Below are 15,334 nucleotides of genomic sequence, written 5' to 3'. Positions count from 1 at the left end.
GCCATGTCCCGGTAGTTAGTATTCGTGTATATTTTTGTGAGGTTTCCATAGACAGATATTAGTTCATGAGTCACTATGCTTTCATGTTCGTTAATTAATACGTTTTCATGAATTTTCATGCTATGAGATAATTTCAAGACTTTATACCGCAAATTATATTTTCATGATTCATTTAAATTGCATCATATGTATTATATTGTCTTGATGCCCATGTTGACAAGCCACGAGGTTCGCTCGGACACATGCAAGCAAGACCCGAGTGCCGTGTTACGCCCAGGCCATGGTTCGGGGCGTGACATATACCTTGTTTGGTACAAGGTATAAATTTATCCTGAATAAATAGGATAAATTTATACCTTCTACTAAATATGGTATAAAAAATTAGTGTTGGAATATCCCAGCTTATACCATATACCAAACGACAAGAAAGAGTATTAACGCAAAGGGGCAATTCGCAGGAATGCCCTTATTTTGGGGTGTTCTTTAATTTTTGTCTATTAAAGTGGTGATCTTTAATTTTTGTCCTTCGCCAGAACTCTTTAGTTTCGAATTTGAACTCCCGCTTAATCAAAAATTTAAAAAAAAAAAAAAAAATCACACGGTGGAGTTTGCTTGCAAAACTCTACCTACGATCACAATTTTACCTGCAAAACTCGGCTAACAGGATCAGGTAGAGTTTTACTTTCAAGCATGACAAGGCAAACTTGAGGCCTAACTTTAGCCCGAACGAGCCTAACTTTGCTACAAAATTCTATTTTGCGAAATTTTTTTTTTTTTTTTTTTTTACTAAGCCAGAATTAAAACCTAAACCTGATGATATTATGTAAAATGGACAAAAATTAAAGACCACCATTTTGAGGGTCAAAAATTAAAGACCAGTGCATTTGAAGGATACCCCGCACAAAATATTGAATGCAAGCATTTCGCAAACCAGCAATTTTGAACCTTCTCTCATTTCATTTTTACCTTACAATAACAACTAGTCTCAATCCCAATTAAGTAAAATTTCACTTTCACCTTATTTACGCAATAATATAACTATTGGTGTGTGGTAGATCTTTTACCAAATTCCTGATAATGCTCAGACAACCCTTCAAGTAATAAAGCAACATTGCCACTTTTTGAAAAATTTATCATCAAAGAGCCCGTTTGGATTGGCTTATAAGTTGCTTATAAAGTCGTTTTCACTTTTTTAAGTGTTTGGCACAAATTTTAAATGCATACTTTCGCTTAAAATAAACTCAAAAAAAATAATTTGGCCCATTTGACTTAATATCTAAAGCAATTATAGTCTAAAAAAATAAGTTGGGACTTACCCCAACTTATTTTTTTAATTATGTTCGCAAAAAAGCCTTATAGATAAAGCATAAGCCCATCCAAAACGTGCTCAAAGTCTCAAAGACAACAAGGCTACTTGGAACTGAAACAACCACACTGATTCTACTTTTAAAAAGTGGGTGAGTCAAGAAATTACAAATCATAAGCAAGAAGTTTTTCTTCCAATATAAGTTCCTGCAGTTAATGCATTAGGTGTGGTGAAGTCCACATTGCAATCTGCAGAAGAATGATGGTTGAATAGTTCAACACTTCAACTAGTTATTTGTATACACGAGACGAATAGGGACCTAATATAAAACCAATCAGCCATCTAATTTTCGGAGCCACTCCACCAAAAGCTAACTGAAAAGCTTGGCGTGAGAGAGCGGACGTAGTGCCACCATTTAGGGGGGATGTAAAGCATCTCACCTTCCTCTAAAATGCAGTCCTGAAACTCCAGGTCTAATATCTTTGGGAACTCTGTTTCATCAATGTTGTCTAGATCAACCTTCAAACAAGATTTCAAATGTGTAAGACGACAAGCCCGGGCTATATCAACCATCTAAAGAAAGCAACAACCATAAATTGGAAGTGCGAAACGATACCAGAAGTCTTTTTTTATAAGAGAGGGGTATGATAATATAAGTGGAACCCTCATATACGTAAGAGAAGCAGAACCTTGAGATGCAGATGTAGGTTACTGCATGAGCAACCATATCTCATAACTGCAGCGTCGAAAAATAAAGAGACCTTGGAATTATGCATATAATAGTTCTCTTCTATCCTGACATGTGATATGTGCAGCTATGTAGTAAGCATGGTAAGCGATATCGGTAACTTAAAGTATTCACTCTATACTAAATTTTCTAGGGGAAAAATTACCGAACTTGTTATCTTTTATTTAGTGCACACCTAAACTATGTGTTGGCTTAATTTCCCCTAGAGCTTGGTAATATGATAGCCTGAACCCCCTCCACCCCCCCCCCAAAGACGATGTGGCAAAGAGCGTGAATACACCTTTTTAGGCACGTGGAAGGGATGAAAATCAGAAAAACAGCTTCCAGGTGGGATATTTTTCAACTATTGATAATCAATATAATGATCTATTTGTTCCAATTGTATTTCTCTTTGTTTTTTCTTAATATACCTTGCATATTTTATGTCAATTGTGTTTTTTTCTTTTTAGATACAACAATTATTTATTTCAACTATGTTTTTTCTTTTCTTTTTTGATCAAAATGTACAAAACTTAGTTTAAACTTCATTTATTTTAGCCAAATAAAAAGAAGGTTTAGCCAAAGTAATGAAATTTAGACGATGTATTTTCTACAATAAAATGTGTATTTTTCTTTTCATGCATGACTATTTATTTCAACTGTGCATGATTTTTTTCCAGGTAAAATTCGTAAAATATTTGGTTGAGACTTTATTTTCTTTTTAGATGCAATGATTATTTGCTCTATATGTGTATTTCTTCTCTTTCGGCCAAATATATAAAAATAACTTAATTAGAATATCATTATCTTTAACCAAATAAAAAAAATTATAGTCACAACATTGTTGTTCCAGGTTTGTTTTACATATTTGGCTCGAAAAAGATGATTTAAAAAATGCCACAAGGACAAAAAAAACATGTGGCTGCGGGAGTGTCACACTTTCATGGGTTGTCGCCGTCTGTGTCGTGCCTGTCATATTGTCAAGTTGAGGGGGTAATTGGCCAATCCAAAGTTTAGGTGTGCTTGAAAAAAGTCGTCGAGCTCAGGGGGGTCCCGATCTATTCTGCCTAATTTCTAGTATTCACTCTCTTCTCAAAAAAAAATATATAATATTCACTCTATCCTAAAAGTGTAGACCTACTTCCCTTTTCAGGCCATCCCAGAATTTTAATAAGTTACTAACCTAAGCAAGTTTCAAACAAGCAAGTAACCTAAAAAGAAAATTTAATTTCATAAAACTTATTAGAACCCATTTTTCAGGACGACTTTTCCTTTATCCTGCTCTTTGAGAACACTTGGGATCATCTCCCTGTTCCCCAATTGATTGACACTCTTTCCGCGTTGGAACATTGTAAAATGCTTGATAAAGTGCCATCTCTATATAACATTCACAGCCTTTCAAGAAGAATTAGTATATAAACTACACAAATATTAAAACGAACTTTTCAACCATCACTCATATATTCTTTCTGATATGAGCCAAATAAACATCTTGAACTCTGTGTCCAGCCAAATACCATCATAAAAAATGACACGTAAGGAGTAATACTAATTACTAAATAACTTAACATTTTCAACTCTTTTTTTAAACACTATGCCGAGTAAGATAAAGAGACTAACATGAATGGAGTTAGCAAAAACTACCAAAGGTAAAAATAGTGAATGACAGACCATTGAAATAAAATTCTAGAGGAACTGCAATTAAAAATAATGCAGAATCATATACCTGGCTGGAATTGGTAAGCATGGTTTCACTATGTGGATAAAGCTCATCGGATAGTGACGCCGGGTAAAGCCGTACATACTTTTTGCCAACAACCTGATAAAGTGAAATGCAGAAGATCACAAGTAATAACAGAGAACATATCAACATACAGACCATAACAGAAATTTCCCTTAAAAGAAAATCAATAAGCAATAACCTATGGCTCAACCTAATTTAAACTTTTTTTGATGAAGACAACCTAATTTAAACTTTACGTTAAGCTTTGTTCTAGCTCATTGTAAGAACGTGTCTGCTGTATGGCTGTACCTGAGCAAGTATATTATGGTGAGGATCATGATGCAAAGGAGTCACAGTCCCGGCTGGACCAAACCAAGCATTAAGCGACCTGATCTCCCCACCTCCAGTAAAACAATAATCAGGAATAACGATATCTTGCCGTAGCTCTTGTATCTGTCATTCAGCTACATAGCTAAGCCACTAATTTCAAAACAATAAGTTCAAGGTAAAAGTGTTTACACAAATATACAGAAATAAATATAGAGGAAAAACTATGCCTGATCAAATAATTGATGCTGAGCTAAGTACGTAGTTTCCACAGAGGTAGTGTCATTGGACCGGATTCTCTCAAGAAATTCAGAGAACGTGATCAGCTCTTGCTTCCATTCTGGGCACAAATAGTTCTTTCCGACCTGGAAGATGGTTTAATTCCAAATCAAGTTTTGAGTGAAAAGCAGAATATGCAGGTGTCTCCCAATGTCCCACCCTACCCTGAGGTACACAAAGACTAATGAAGATAAGGAAACTGTCCAAGTCCAGTTTTTTTCTTCTTCTTTTTTTCCTTTTGGTGGGGTGGGAGTTGTTGCGTTTTTCCTTTCAAAAAAAAGTTGGACAGTTTCTCGCTTTGTGCGTTCTTTGTGCATTCCAACTTTCCCCTCTTTGACAGGCAAAATAGGGAACTGCTCTCATACAATTATTCTGTACCATTTAGTTTAACATGCTTATATTTGGAAAGAATGTTAATAACCAAAATTACCTTCGACTCCATAAGCTTAACCAAGTAACCTAAGGAAAACTAGAAGCAACTTGTAAATTGAATAAATATAACAAGACTAAACCTGAAACATGCTTCAAAGCTTCATCCTTTTAAAAATGAGGATACTCTTCTTCGTCTCTTGTGTCCCACATCATGACACTTTCAGCTGCCAATGATTGACAAAACTAATTTTTTTGTGAAACTGGTAAAAAGGATCATGACTGACGAAACTAATTGAGGACAGACTGGCAAACTCGTTGGCTGGAAGCTACCCCAAGATATATACACTCACCACCCAAGTCACCAAAAACAATTTATATGTGTCTAGCACATACATACACTCACAAGAAAGCTTAACTTTTTCTTTCCAATCCAGTCAAAGATCCAGTGCTGAATTTTGCTGTTTATCAATAAATCATGATATATACATATAATAGCTCAGGGATTAGTCTCCATAGTACGATAACCCAGTCCAAAATTGTAGCTAGCTTTCCACGTTCACAAGATAAATGTTTCGTATCTAAAAAGTTCTCTTGTGAGCAATGTCAACTCTAATACAATCAATGTGTTTATTAATTCCATCTCCTATTCTCTTTCTATATTCTAACTTGGACAAAACGTATTATCAGGATTTACGTTCTTGATCATTTTCTTAAGAAAAGGACTTATCTTCTTGATATGATTAGAAACTGCTGATTAATTTAAAGTCTGAATATGCAACAGATACAGAGTTCAGTTGACCTGAAGTAATAATGAGTAAATGTAATCACCTCTACGGGGACCGTACGGAAGCCAGCAACCCTTCTAAGGTAATTCATGTCATTCCACTTATTCTTGGCAGGCCAGTGATCCATGGAATCTCTGATTACCACTGGGGATCCTGATAAATAATGGTCTCTCAGGAATGCCTCCAATGATAAGGCTGACCTTTTCCCTACTAACGTACAAGACAGTGACTTAAAAGGTAACAACTGCTGCACCTGCAAAGTCAATACAAAAGATAAACAATCACACTTCTCATATCTCAAATACACTATTAGCATTCATAGTAAATGCCAGACCACCTCAACTATCTGAGAGGTTAGAAGGCACTCACTGATGAGCTCACCTAGAAAACATGTATCAATTAATAAAATTCGTAAAATGAATCCAAATATTTCAACAGCCAGCTGGAATAAATAGACTAAAATGCTATAACTGAAGATTTTGAGGTTTTCCAAACTGATTAGACGAAATATGGTATAAGCTAGGATTTAAAGAGGATCCTACTTAATGTTCAAAACAAAAGAGGATCCTACTTATATTCTCAAAAAGAAAGAAGAGGATCCTACTTATTCATTGGGGCACTCCATGAATAATCTAAACCTATTAATTACAAAATGCAAACAGGATCGCAAAAATGGATGCTTTACATTACAATTTGTTAAAAATGGATGTGAGACAACAAAACATTTCTAGATTTAGAGTTACAAAATCTCGTTAGTAAGATTCAGAAAGTAGATTCCTTGACCCAAAAAAGACTCAGAAAGTATATTAACAAACCCCAAGTCCCTAATCATGTTTTTCCAAAGTTTAAGCAAGGAAAGAATCTGATTATTTCGTATCCCGCTCCACAATTATTTGTTCATATTATACCACATGGCACAAAACGCAAAGAGGGGGGATTAACAATGACTGAAGAGTGAACAGGTAGATTAATAAAAACAAAATGCATAATATTATAGTAGTTCATTAAAAGGAAATGAGAAAAAGCATGAAACTCTATGAGGAATCCCTGGTTACAGAGTTAAGACAATTACAATCATAACGTTTCTTTTTCCTTTTATTTCTTCTTAACAAGTATACAAACGAACTGCTCCTTCTTCTTATATTTCAACTTGATCTTATTCCACATTTAAAACCAGCGATAATATGAGCTAACTTCCAATTCTAATCTATCATTTCCTCAATTGGCATATCTCCCCTAAAGAAGAAAACACACACAGAGAAAAGTCATACAAGAATTTCACCAAAAAATTTCAAGTGAAATGATCCTCATATCCTTACAACTAAGCAGACATGTATAGACACTGATTTACAGATATTAAGTGAACAGAGCACAATGCAATGCACTTTACAAAAAAAAAAAAAATACTGGATTGAAACTGTAACATTCTTAAGTTCGACAGATTCTAAAAAGACTTAAAATAGTCATAATTTCTCCCTCTGTTCCACCCCTACGGCTTTGGTCTAGTGGTAAGAGCTCAGCTTGTGAAATGTGGGTTCCACGCACATCACAAGTTCAAACCCCGCCACAGACAAAAACCTGACATTTAAGTGGATGAGGGTAGAGCTACAGGCCCATTATCCAACGAGTTTCGAACAAAAAAGGATCTCCCGACTTTCTAAATTTTTTAGTCTAATATGACATGTTCAATACCGTGAGTTTCAAAAGTCTTACAGTACTTTTCTTCTTAAACTTTGTAACCAGTTAAAAAGATTCACATAAACTGAAACAAGAGTAAAGTTGATTATCAAAATCAGATTTTTTCCTTTTTTGTTTTCTTTTCCAAATAAAGCTTAATAGCGAGCTGAACAACAGAACAAAACGTAGATTGCGAGTGACGAACCTCACCTCCGCCACATTAATTTCTTCAGAAACAAATTTAATCTCGGATTCACCTTTTTCTCCAAGATCACTCCTCGCTTTCTTCGAGGCCTTCCGAATCGCGAGGTTCAATTCATCTCTAAGCATCATTCCTCCCATAATAAGTCCCATATCTAAAGCTTTAATCGCCTGAGTAAACTCACCAGCAGCATAATGAAGTTTCGCTAAGTGTATACACGCCATTGAATACGCATCTCTCCATACAGGCACAACCGAATGCCATGGACCTTGAAGGAAAATATTTTATTTAGAATATCATATATCTTTGAATGCTTTCTACATACAACGGGAAATTCTCAAGCCACGTAGCTCAATATACAATATTATCCAACATTAAACAATATTATACAACATTATACCTGGGGAAATCATTAGACAAAATGTATCAACCTTGTATAAAAGGTGTTTATACACAAATATGGGCTAAACCGGGTAACAAACTCAAAATGCGGGCTACATGGCGTAAATATTTTCTCCCAGTAGACATAGAGCACAATTTCCCTACCACAATGTCCACGAAACTTACCTTAACTCAAAACAAGAAAACTATTCCTATAAATTTGACTATAAATCCTAACGAGACATGAATTAAAATACCAAAATCCTAACCAGTTTTGATTTCCTACAATTTTGATTTACTTTTTGAGTTAATGGTAAAAAAACACACCTCAACCATCACTTTTTCATGAGTTTCCTACCTCGACTCTTCATAAAAACACATGTTCACTTTTTCTACTTGAGTCGTTTAGGTAGAAAAAGTAAACAACTGATAGTTGACATGTGTTATTATATATAGTTAGTAATAGTTCAGCTAGTAAACTCACACACCAGATAGTTGAGGTAGGAAATTGATCAAAAAGTGACATTTCGAGTGTGTTTTTTATCATTAAGGGTCAAAAACACACCTGAACTGTCACTTTTTCATGAGTTTCCTACCTCGACTATTTATAAAAATACATGTTCACTTTTTCTACTTGAGTCGTTTAGGTAGAAAAAGATTGATAGTTAGGAAATTGACCAAAAAGTGACATTTCGAGTGTGTTTTTTATCACTAAGGGTCAAAAACACACATGAACTATCACTTTTTCATGAGTTTCCTACCTCGACTATTCATAAAAACACATGTTCACTTTTTCTACTTGAGTCGTTTAAGTGAAAAAAATGAGACTGATAGTTGACGTGTGTTTTTATAAATATAGTTAGTAATAGTTCAGCTAGTAAACTCGCACACCAGATAGTTGAGGTAGGAAATTGACCAAAAAGTGACATTTCGAGTGTGTTTTTTTTCTATCATTAAGGGTCAAAAACACACCTAAAGTGACTCAGCGAGTTTCTGACGTGAATTATCACTAACTATTTATAAAAACACAGCTCAACTATTAATTATTCACTTTTTCTAATCAAACGACTCGTATACGAAATTAGCGCACTGATAGTTCAGGTAGAAAACTCACTTAAAAAAAAAAAAAAGTTTAGATGTGTTTTTGACCTGAGTGTAACTGTTCCCACGCCATTTCCTTCGCCGCCTCCGCCGCTCTTATATCTCCGGCCGCCGCCAGTGACGTCATCGTTGCGTATGCATAGCCGCCTTCCTCCGCTATTCTCTGTAGTAGATTCGAACGTTCTCCGTCGAGAAACGGCGTTTCTAGAACGACTTCTCCGTCGTCGGTACCGGCGATTTCTCCGGCAACTTCTCCGGCGGCTCCGTTACCGGCGAATTCTCCGGCGGCGGCGGTTGGTGACGTGGACATTGTGGAAATGTTGTGTGTGTCTATAAGGTTCGGGGGAGTTGATGGAGAAGGAAGGTGAGATATTTTTGTTAGTTGGTTTTTTTTGGGGCCCTTTTTATATGGGAAAAAGTGCATTGACATGCCTTGTTGGAAATATCTAAAGTGAAACTATCTAAGATATTATTTGTAAGTATACTTAGCTGCCGTTTGGCCATAAATATCATTTTTTTGCTGAGTGCCCTTCTTTTGGGGGGTATTCTTTAAATTTCCCTCATATTAGTGCCTTTAAATTACGCCTCTCATATTTTGGTCTTTAATTTTTGCCCTTTGTATTACTGTTTTGAGCTTTCATAAAATCTTGAGGTTCGAGTTCGAACCCCGCTCAAGCATAAATTAAAAAAAAAAAATCGCAAGACAAGATTTGGGTCGCCAGTATCTTTGGACCGGCATACTTTTGTTAAGGAATTACAAATTTTATGCGGACCCGCATACTTATTAAATCGCCCATAAGGCATAAGTATCCGCATAACTTTGATAATTCCTTCACAAAGTTATGCGATTGGGGGCATACTTTTATATTGTCTATCGTTTTCCTATTGTTGTTTCATATTTATCGAACATATTTTCCTTCTTCTATTTTTCTCGTAAAAGGCGAAAGATAAATATTGCGAGAAACGGTGAGCTTTTTGGCCTCAAACACGTAATACGTGCATCTAAATTTTGTTTATTTCTACTCTTTGTGGCATAAGTTTACTCTTTTCCCTGGGTCGAAGTGCTTGAACACTTATATAAAATGGAAATGACTCGTATACTACCACGTATTTGTTTTGTAATGCGACCGAAAGACCAAATTTGCATTGAATCGAGGGAACATATTTCCTACTAAGTGTCAGAACTTTTATGTCGGATCCAGCATAACTTTGTGAAGGAATTATCAAAGTTATTGTCACACCCCAACCTTATTAGGGTGTGATGGGCACCCGACCCCATATACGGGGTCGAGCGAACCCTCGGACTCTGACTTCATACCTATTCTTTTCGAATTTCCAAATCAGATCACATGGAACATACGTAAGGATTTTCAAAAGAACCGAGAATCGTACGTCGTCTTAGGCGGCCCGTGTATCGAACATATCAAACATATCAATATCACATCAAACCCGTAGGCAGGCGGAATGTACATCGCCTGAACGTACATACAGACACGAACATATAGGCCATTTAGGCCACCATAGCAAACCGTCGCTTGCATACGTATCTCGTACTAGACCAAACAAAATCTATGGACAAATGGTTCGCTTACGATCGACACTCGCAGATCCACGACTCGTCCGCAAAGTCTCTAACACAAATCGTAGAAGCACAACATATGAATACTCGGACTCGCGGCAGACCGAGAAAGGCGGAGCTCGCCAATTCCGCCGAAGACCTCCCTCACAGAGTCTCCCCGATCGCAGTGCGTACCTGCGTGGCATGAAACGCAGCCCCCGGAGACAGGGGTCAGTACGGAATATGTACTGAGTATGTAAAGCAGAAATACAGAACCATAGGAACAAAGTACAGAAAGTAGATGTAATATGCAAAGTATCAAAATGTATAGTTACAATGCAAATCATGCATAGGTCTTAGAACGTGGTCGCCCGTCGTCGTTGGCGCCACGCCACAAGATCACACCGAAGATTTCATATCTCCGTAACCCGACATATCCCCGTAACACAACATAGCCAACCATAACGCCATAACACAAGATCACACCAAACGGAACCGGCCCTCCGGAGAGGAGCTCGGTGAACCGTAATACGCATCACACCGAATTTATCATGTTGCGCACGAGCATAACCGGCCCGGGACTCGGTGAACGAGGTAACGACCATAAGCACGAGCAGAGTTGTGAGCAACCAAATACATAAAATTATAATCATAAGTTATCAAATAAGTAAGAAATCCATATGCGGAAGTCAAGACGAAAATAGTACAAAGTTTTTCTCAAAAGTCATTGGGGGTAGCATAGAAGAGCCGCGGGCCCCACGGACGGGTTCCGACCCCATCCGGGCCCGACTATGATAGTTAGGGGAAAGTTATGTCTTATAAACTTACCTAATATGTTTTGGGGCATCCCGAGCTCGTATGCAAAAGTTACGGACGTTTGAAGTTCGGAACCCTTTTGTAGTCAAAATTCTTTATAAGACCTTTGAAATTCAATCTTTTGAAAACATAAAAGTCTTATTTTGGTCCCATCAAAGAGTAGATCTTAAGGAACGAACAAAGTACATACTTAAGCTCGGATTCTAAGAGTGGAATTTCCCGAGACACGGGTCATAGCCTAGTAGTACTAAGACATGCCAAAAGGAATAAAGGGTAAGCCTTACATACCTGTGCCGCGACCAATTAGTTATGCTTATTTGTCCAAACTTGTCAATCTACACACAAAAGAATTCACATAATCATTTAGTCCATTGTTCCTCACTTGTTCCAACTTTTCGTATAAATTCACTTATATTCTGGCCGGAATTTGCAAGACCTCCCCCCGTAAATGCACCATCCCCCGAGACGTGGCTCTCGCCCCAAATCAACAATAACAAACCCGAGAATTCAACTCGGCCAAACCAACAACAATACTATCAATATCCAATTCAATTCTATTCAATTCACATAATGTCCCAACAACTTAATCTACATACTACTTCATCCGATACCTTCAACTTCGATCACAACCATACATTTCATTATCATCTATATTCATTAACTTCAACCACATTCTTCATTCAACGTCACATAATCCATAGCGACAACGACTAGAACATCGAATTACATCAATTGACACTAACTTACCAAAACACCTATTTTAACCATAATCATTCCTTACATGTCTTTATGCAATTTCATCCATCTCTATACAATATAACAACAACATAACAACCAAAGTACTAATTAGAATTGCTTCATTTCCTTCTACACCACACAAGGACCACACGGCCAACACCATAAACACCCAACTCATGGTTTTCATTCATTTTACATTATGGAATTCACAACACAACAATCAAACTTCTAAAATAAAATTAATTCATCATTTCTACACAACACCTACTCCATTCGGCCAACACCATGCATGCACATACTTTATGAATTTCATTCATTTCTTCAACTTACAACATATATGAACCATCCACAACACTTAAAAAAAAGATGAAATCTTACCTTTCCTTCAACTTCCCACTTGGTGTAGGATTGGTGCATGACACCAAACATCCTTCTACTTGCTTCAATACTTGCACCATGTTGTAGAGGATCTTCAATTTGATAGGAAAACTAAGAAGAAAAATATTTTTCTTGCTCTCTTCTCAAGACACCCATTCGCGCCAAGGTATGGCCGAATGGTTCTCCCATTTTTTTTTTCTTTCTTTCTTTCTTTCTTGCTTTCTTCTCTCTTTGCTAAAATATGACTACCCCTCTCTTATATATATACATATTGCATGCATGTGAGGGGCACATGCCCCTCTCTAGATTTTTCTTTTCTTTTCCCTTTCTTTTATTTTCTAGAATTTTCTTATTTTGTCATCCTTTTTCCATATTTTTGCATGTGCATTTTTGCATGGCTTTCACTAGAAGAAATATGAACACATGGCCCTTCTCTTGAATACCTTGTGAAATTACCGTTTTGCCCTCGACTTTCTTTAATATTACCATATTGCCCCTAGCCTTCCGCACTAATTCCACGACCCCTTTACGAATTTCTCTTTGTGGCCTTAACCTTTCACAATATTTACATACTAATAATAGTCATAAATAATATTTATACAACTCGTCCATTAAAATAATTTTTGAAAATGTCTCGCCCTCAACTTTCCACGACGACCTTGGAATTTCCAAACGTACAATATACGGCTATACTCGCTTATGCCGGACTCGGCATACTTAGGCCAAGTCCGCCCATAAGGCATAAGTATGTCGGGTCCGCATAACTTTGATAATTCCTTCACAAAGTTATGCGGTGGGGGCATACTTTTAATGGGCAAACTTTTATGCGGACCGCATACTTATGCCAAATCCGCCCACAGGCATAAATTAAGATGCCGGGTCCGCATAACTTTGGTAATTCTCAACAAAAGTATGCCGGTCCTAAGCATAGCGAAATTTAAACTCTCGCTTGCGAATTTTTTTTAAAATTTTGATCGCACGTGGGTTCGAACTTGGAACCTATGGGTGTTAGCAGAAGGGCAAAATTTAAAGATTTCAAATATGAGGGGCAAAATTTAAAGACCACCCCAAAAGAAGGGCAATTCTGCGAATTGCCCCATAAATATCAAAAAATATTTTACTTTTTTTGGAATTTTTAAAGTTAGAGTTGGAGTTGTGTTTGACCGTAATTTTTGAAATTGTAGTTTTTGGTGAAATGTAGTTGTAAAAAGGTGAAAAAAGTGAATTTTTTTAAAAAAACAAGTTTTTTGAGTTTTTGCTATTCCGGAATACAACTCTAAGTTTTATTCGGAATTTTCATGGCCAAATGCTAATTCCGGAAAAAAGTAAAAAAAGTTTCCGGAAAAAAGGAATAATATTTACGGCCAACCGGCACCTTACTTTCTCCGTTTCAATTTTGAGTGTCTTATTAATTTTCGTTTGTTTAAAAAAGTGTCTTTTTTATATTTTTCAGAAAATAGCATGTGGTGTGTGTCCAGGGTGGATGGAGGAAGAGAGCGAGGGATTCATCCAAAAAATTGCACCGTTTATATATGGTTAAAATTTATTTTTATGTATATATAGTAGACGTTGAACTCCCTTAGCTTCTTTGTCCGTCTACTTTTTCATATTTTAAACCCCTTAATAAAAATTCTGACTCCTCCACTGATGGTGTCCTCAAAGTGTCCGGTCTTGAATTTTTATCCCCACTTACCAAAATCTTTAAAAAATGACTTCAATTTGAAAAAAATCTTTTTGAAGAACTTTTGTTGCTCATCAAGCAGAAGTACTAGCTTTTGCCTATAAGATAAAACTTGTCGTCAATTAGATAAATTTATTGTCTTGAAATATCCTAAACTTCTATCTTATATGCAAAACTAATTTATGTCCAAAATTTATGCCAATGGGCAACAAAAGTTTTGCCTAGTGAATTTCTAGGCTATTTAAAAAAAAAAAAAAAAAAAGATATATTAAGCGGAGCCAAAATATCAAAACCATCCCTTAAAGAGTGTCAAGAAAGAATACATACCTATCACTTTTGGAAGGTTTGGAACCCTTAGTCAACACAGGAGGTCATTTGTAGACTTAACCATTAATAGGTTGACAATTGAAACATCTTACATGACAAATTTAAAATGACAAGATTCAAATAAAATTTTAGTACATTACAACATCTTTAATTTAGGACCATAAGATTTAAAAGTTTCATTTATTCCTTAAACTTTGTGCCAGTTAAAATGACTTATGTAAATTTAAAAAAAAATCCAAAACCTAATTTGAGATACTAAGACTTAAAATAATGTGTTGATTAATACCTCGAAAATATTATCACTATATCTTTTTTATAATTTAGAAACTTTCAACTGCAGATGACGTGGAAATGCGGTTTGTGTGTCTAGAAAGTTCGGTGAGATATTTTTGTTGGTGCTTTTTTGGGGCCCTTTTAATACGGAAAAAGTGCATGGCATAGGTGGAAATATCTAATCTAAAGTGAAAAGTCCAAAGTATCTAAGATATTATTGTATATCTAAGAAAAAGTGACTTTTGTAAATTTTCATAGCTAGAAAAAGTAGTGAATTAAAATACCCAAAACCTAGCTTTGTTGATTAATAACTCAAAGATTTTATCACTATATTTTTTATACTAGAAATTTTCAATAGCAAATGACCCACTATTCAAAATTCGATTGTAGCTTCGAACTCGAGGTACTGTAGTACCTTAATGGGGTTCATCTGAACCTCGTTCGTTTAGAAAAATTACATTATACGTGAAAGGTCTAAAAAAAAATTGTGTATTTATATGCAGTACATGTCGAATTTTCTTGACTTCTTCATGAGTTTACTTTTAGATATTTTAAATTGTCTTAATGAAAATTCTGACTTCGCCACTGATCTAATTCACACCTCATGTGTTGCATTCTTTTTTTAGACCATCACAGAGAATTTACCGCTACCTTAACACATTATAAAGTGAAATATTATTTCA

The 15,334-nt window shown here is 35.9% G+C and overlaps 1 protein-coding gene across 3 annotated transcripts; it reads right to left on the bottom strand.

Moving 5' to 3' along the window:
• Positions 1-1,414: 1,414 nt before the first annotated feature.
• On the bottom strand, positions 1,415-9,210 carry LOC132032780 (lysine-specific demethylase JMJ30-like). 3 transcript variants are annotated; one of them, XM_059422487.1, is made up of 8 exons: positions 9,157-9,199; positions 8,929-9,117; positions 7,407-7,666; positions 5,563-5,772; positions 4,314-4,448; positions 4,066-4,209; positions 3,760-3,852; positions 1,415-1,825 (listed from the first exon to the last, which is right to left on the bottom strand). In XM_059422487.1, exons 1-8 carry the CDS (start codon positions 9,188-9,190, stop codon positions 1,649-1,651), a joined length of 1,242 nt encoding a protein of 413 aa, XP_059278470.1. In that variant the 5' UTR covers positions 9,191-9,199; the 3' UTR covers positions 1,415-1,648. The 3 variants fall into 3 exon arrangements, with proteins under 3 accessions (XP_059278470.1, XP_059278469.1, XP_059278471.1); XM_059422486.1 differs by having other exon boundaries at positions 8,929-9,206; XM_059422488.1 differs by lacking the exon at positions 1,415-1,825 and having other exon boundaries at positions 3,796-3,967; positions 3,998-4,209; positions 8,929-9,210.
• Between the last annotated feature and the right edge of the window lie 6,124 nt (positions 9,211-15,334).

This window comes from Lycium ferocissimum, chromosome 10 (assembly GCF_029784015.1).
Source record: "Lycium ferocissimum isolate CSIRO_LF1 chromosome 10, AGI_CSIRO_Lferr_CH_V1, whole genome shotgun sequence".
Lineage (NCBI taxonomy): Eukaryota > Viridiplantae > Streptophyta > Magnoliopsida > Solanales > Solanaceae > Lycium > Lycium ferocissimum.
This window is presented reverse-complemented; position numbering and strand designations above follow the sequence as displayed.

Excerpts from the sequence above, each read along its gene's own strand:
- LOC132032780 (XM_059422486.1), bottom strand. The coding sequence starts at position 9,190 with ATGTCCACGTCACCAACCGCCGCCGCCGGAGAATTCGCCGGTAACGGA. Across the intron at positions 4,449-5,562 it reads TCCGTACGGTCCCCGTAGAG|GTCGGAAAGAACTATTTGTG; the intron begins GTGATTACATTT and ends ACCATCTTCCAG. Across the intron at positions 4,210-4,313 it reads AGCATCAATTATTTGATCAG|ATACAAGAGCTACGGCAAGA; the intron begins GCATAGTTTTTC and ends GCTGAATGACAG.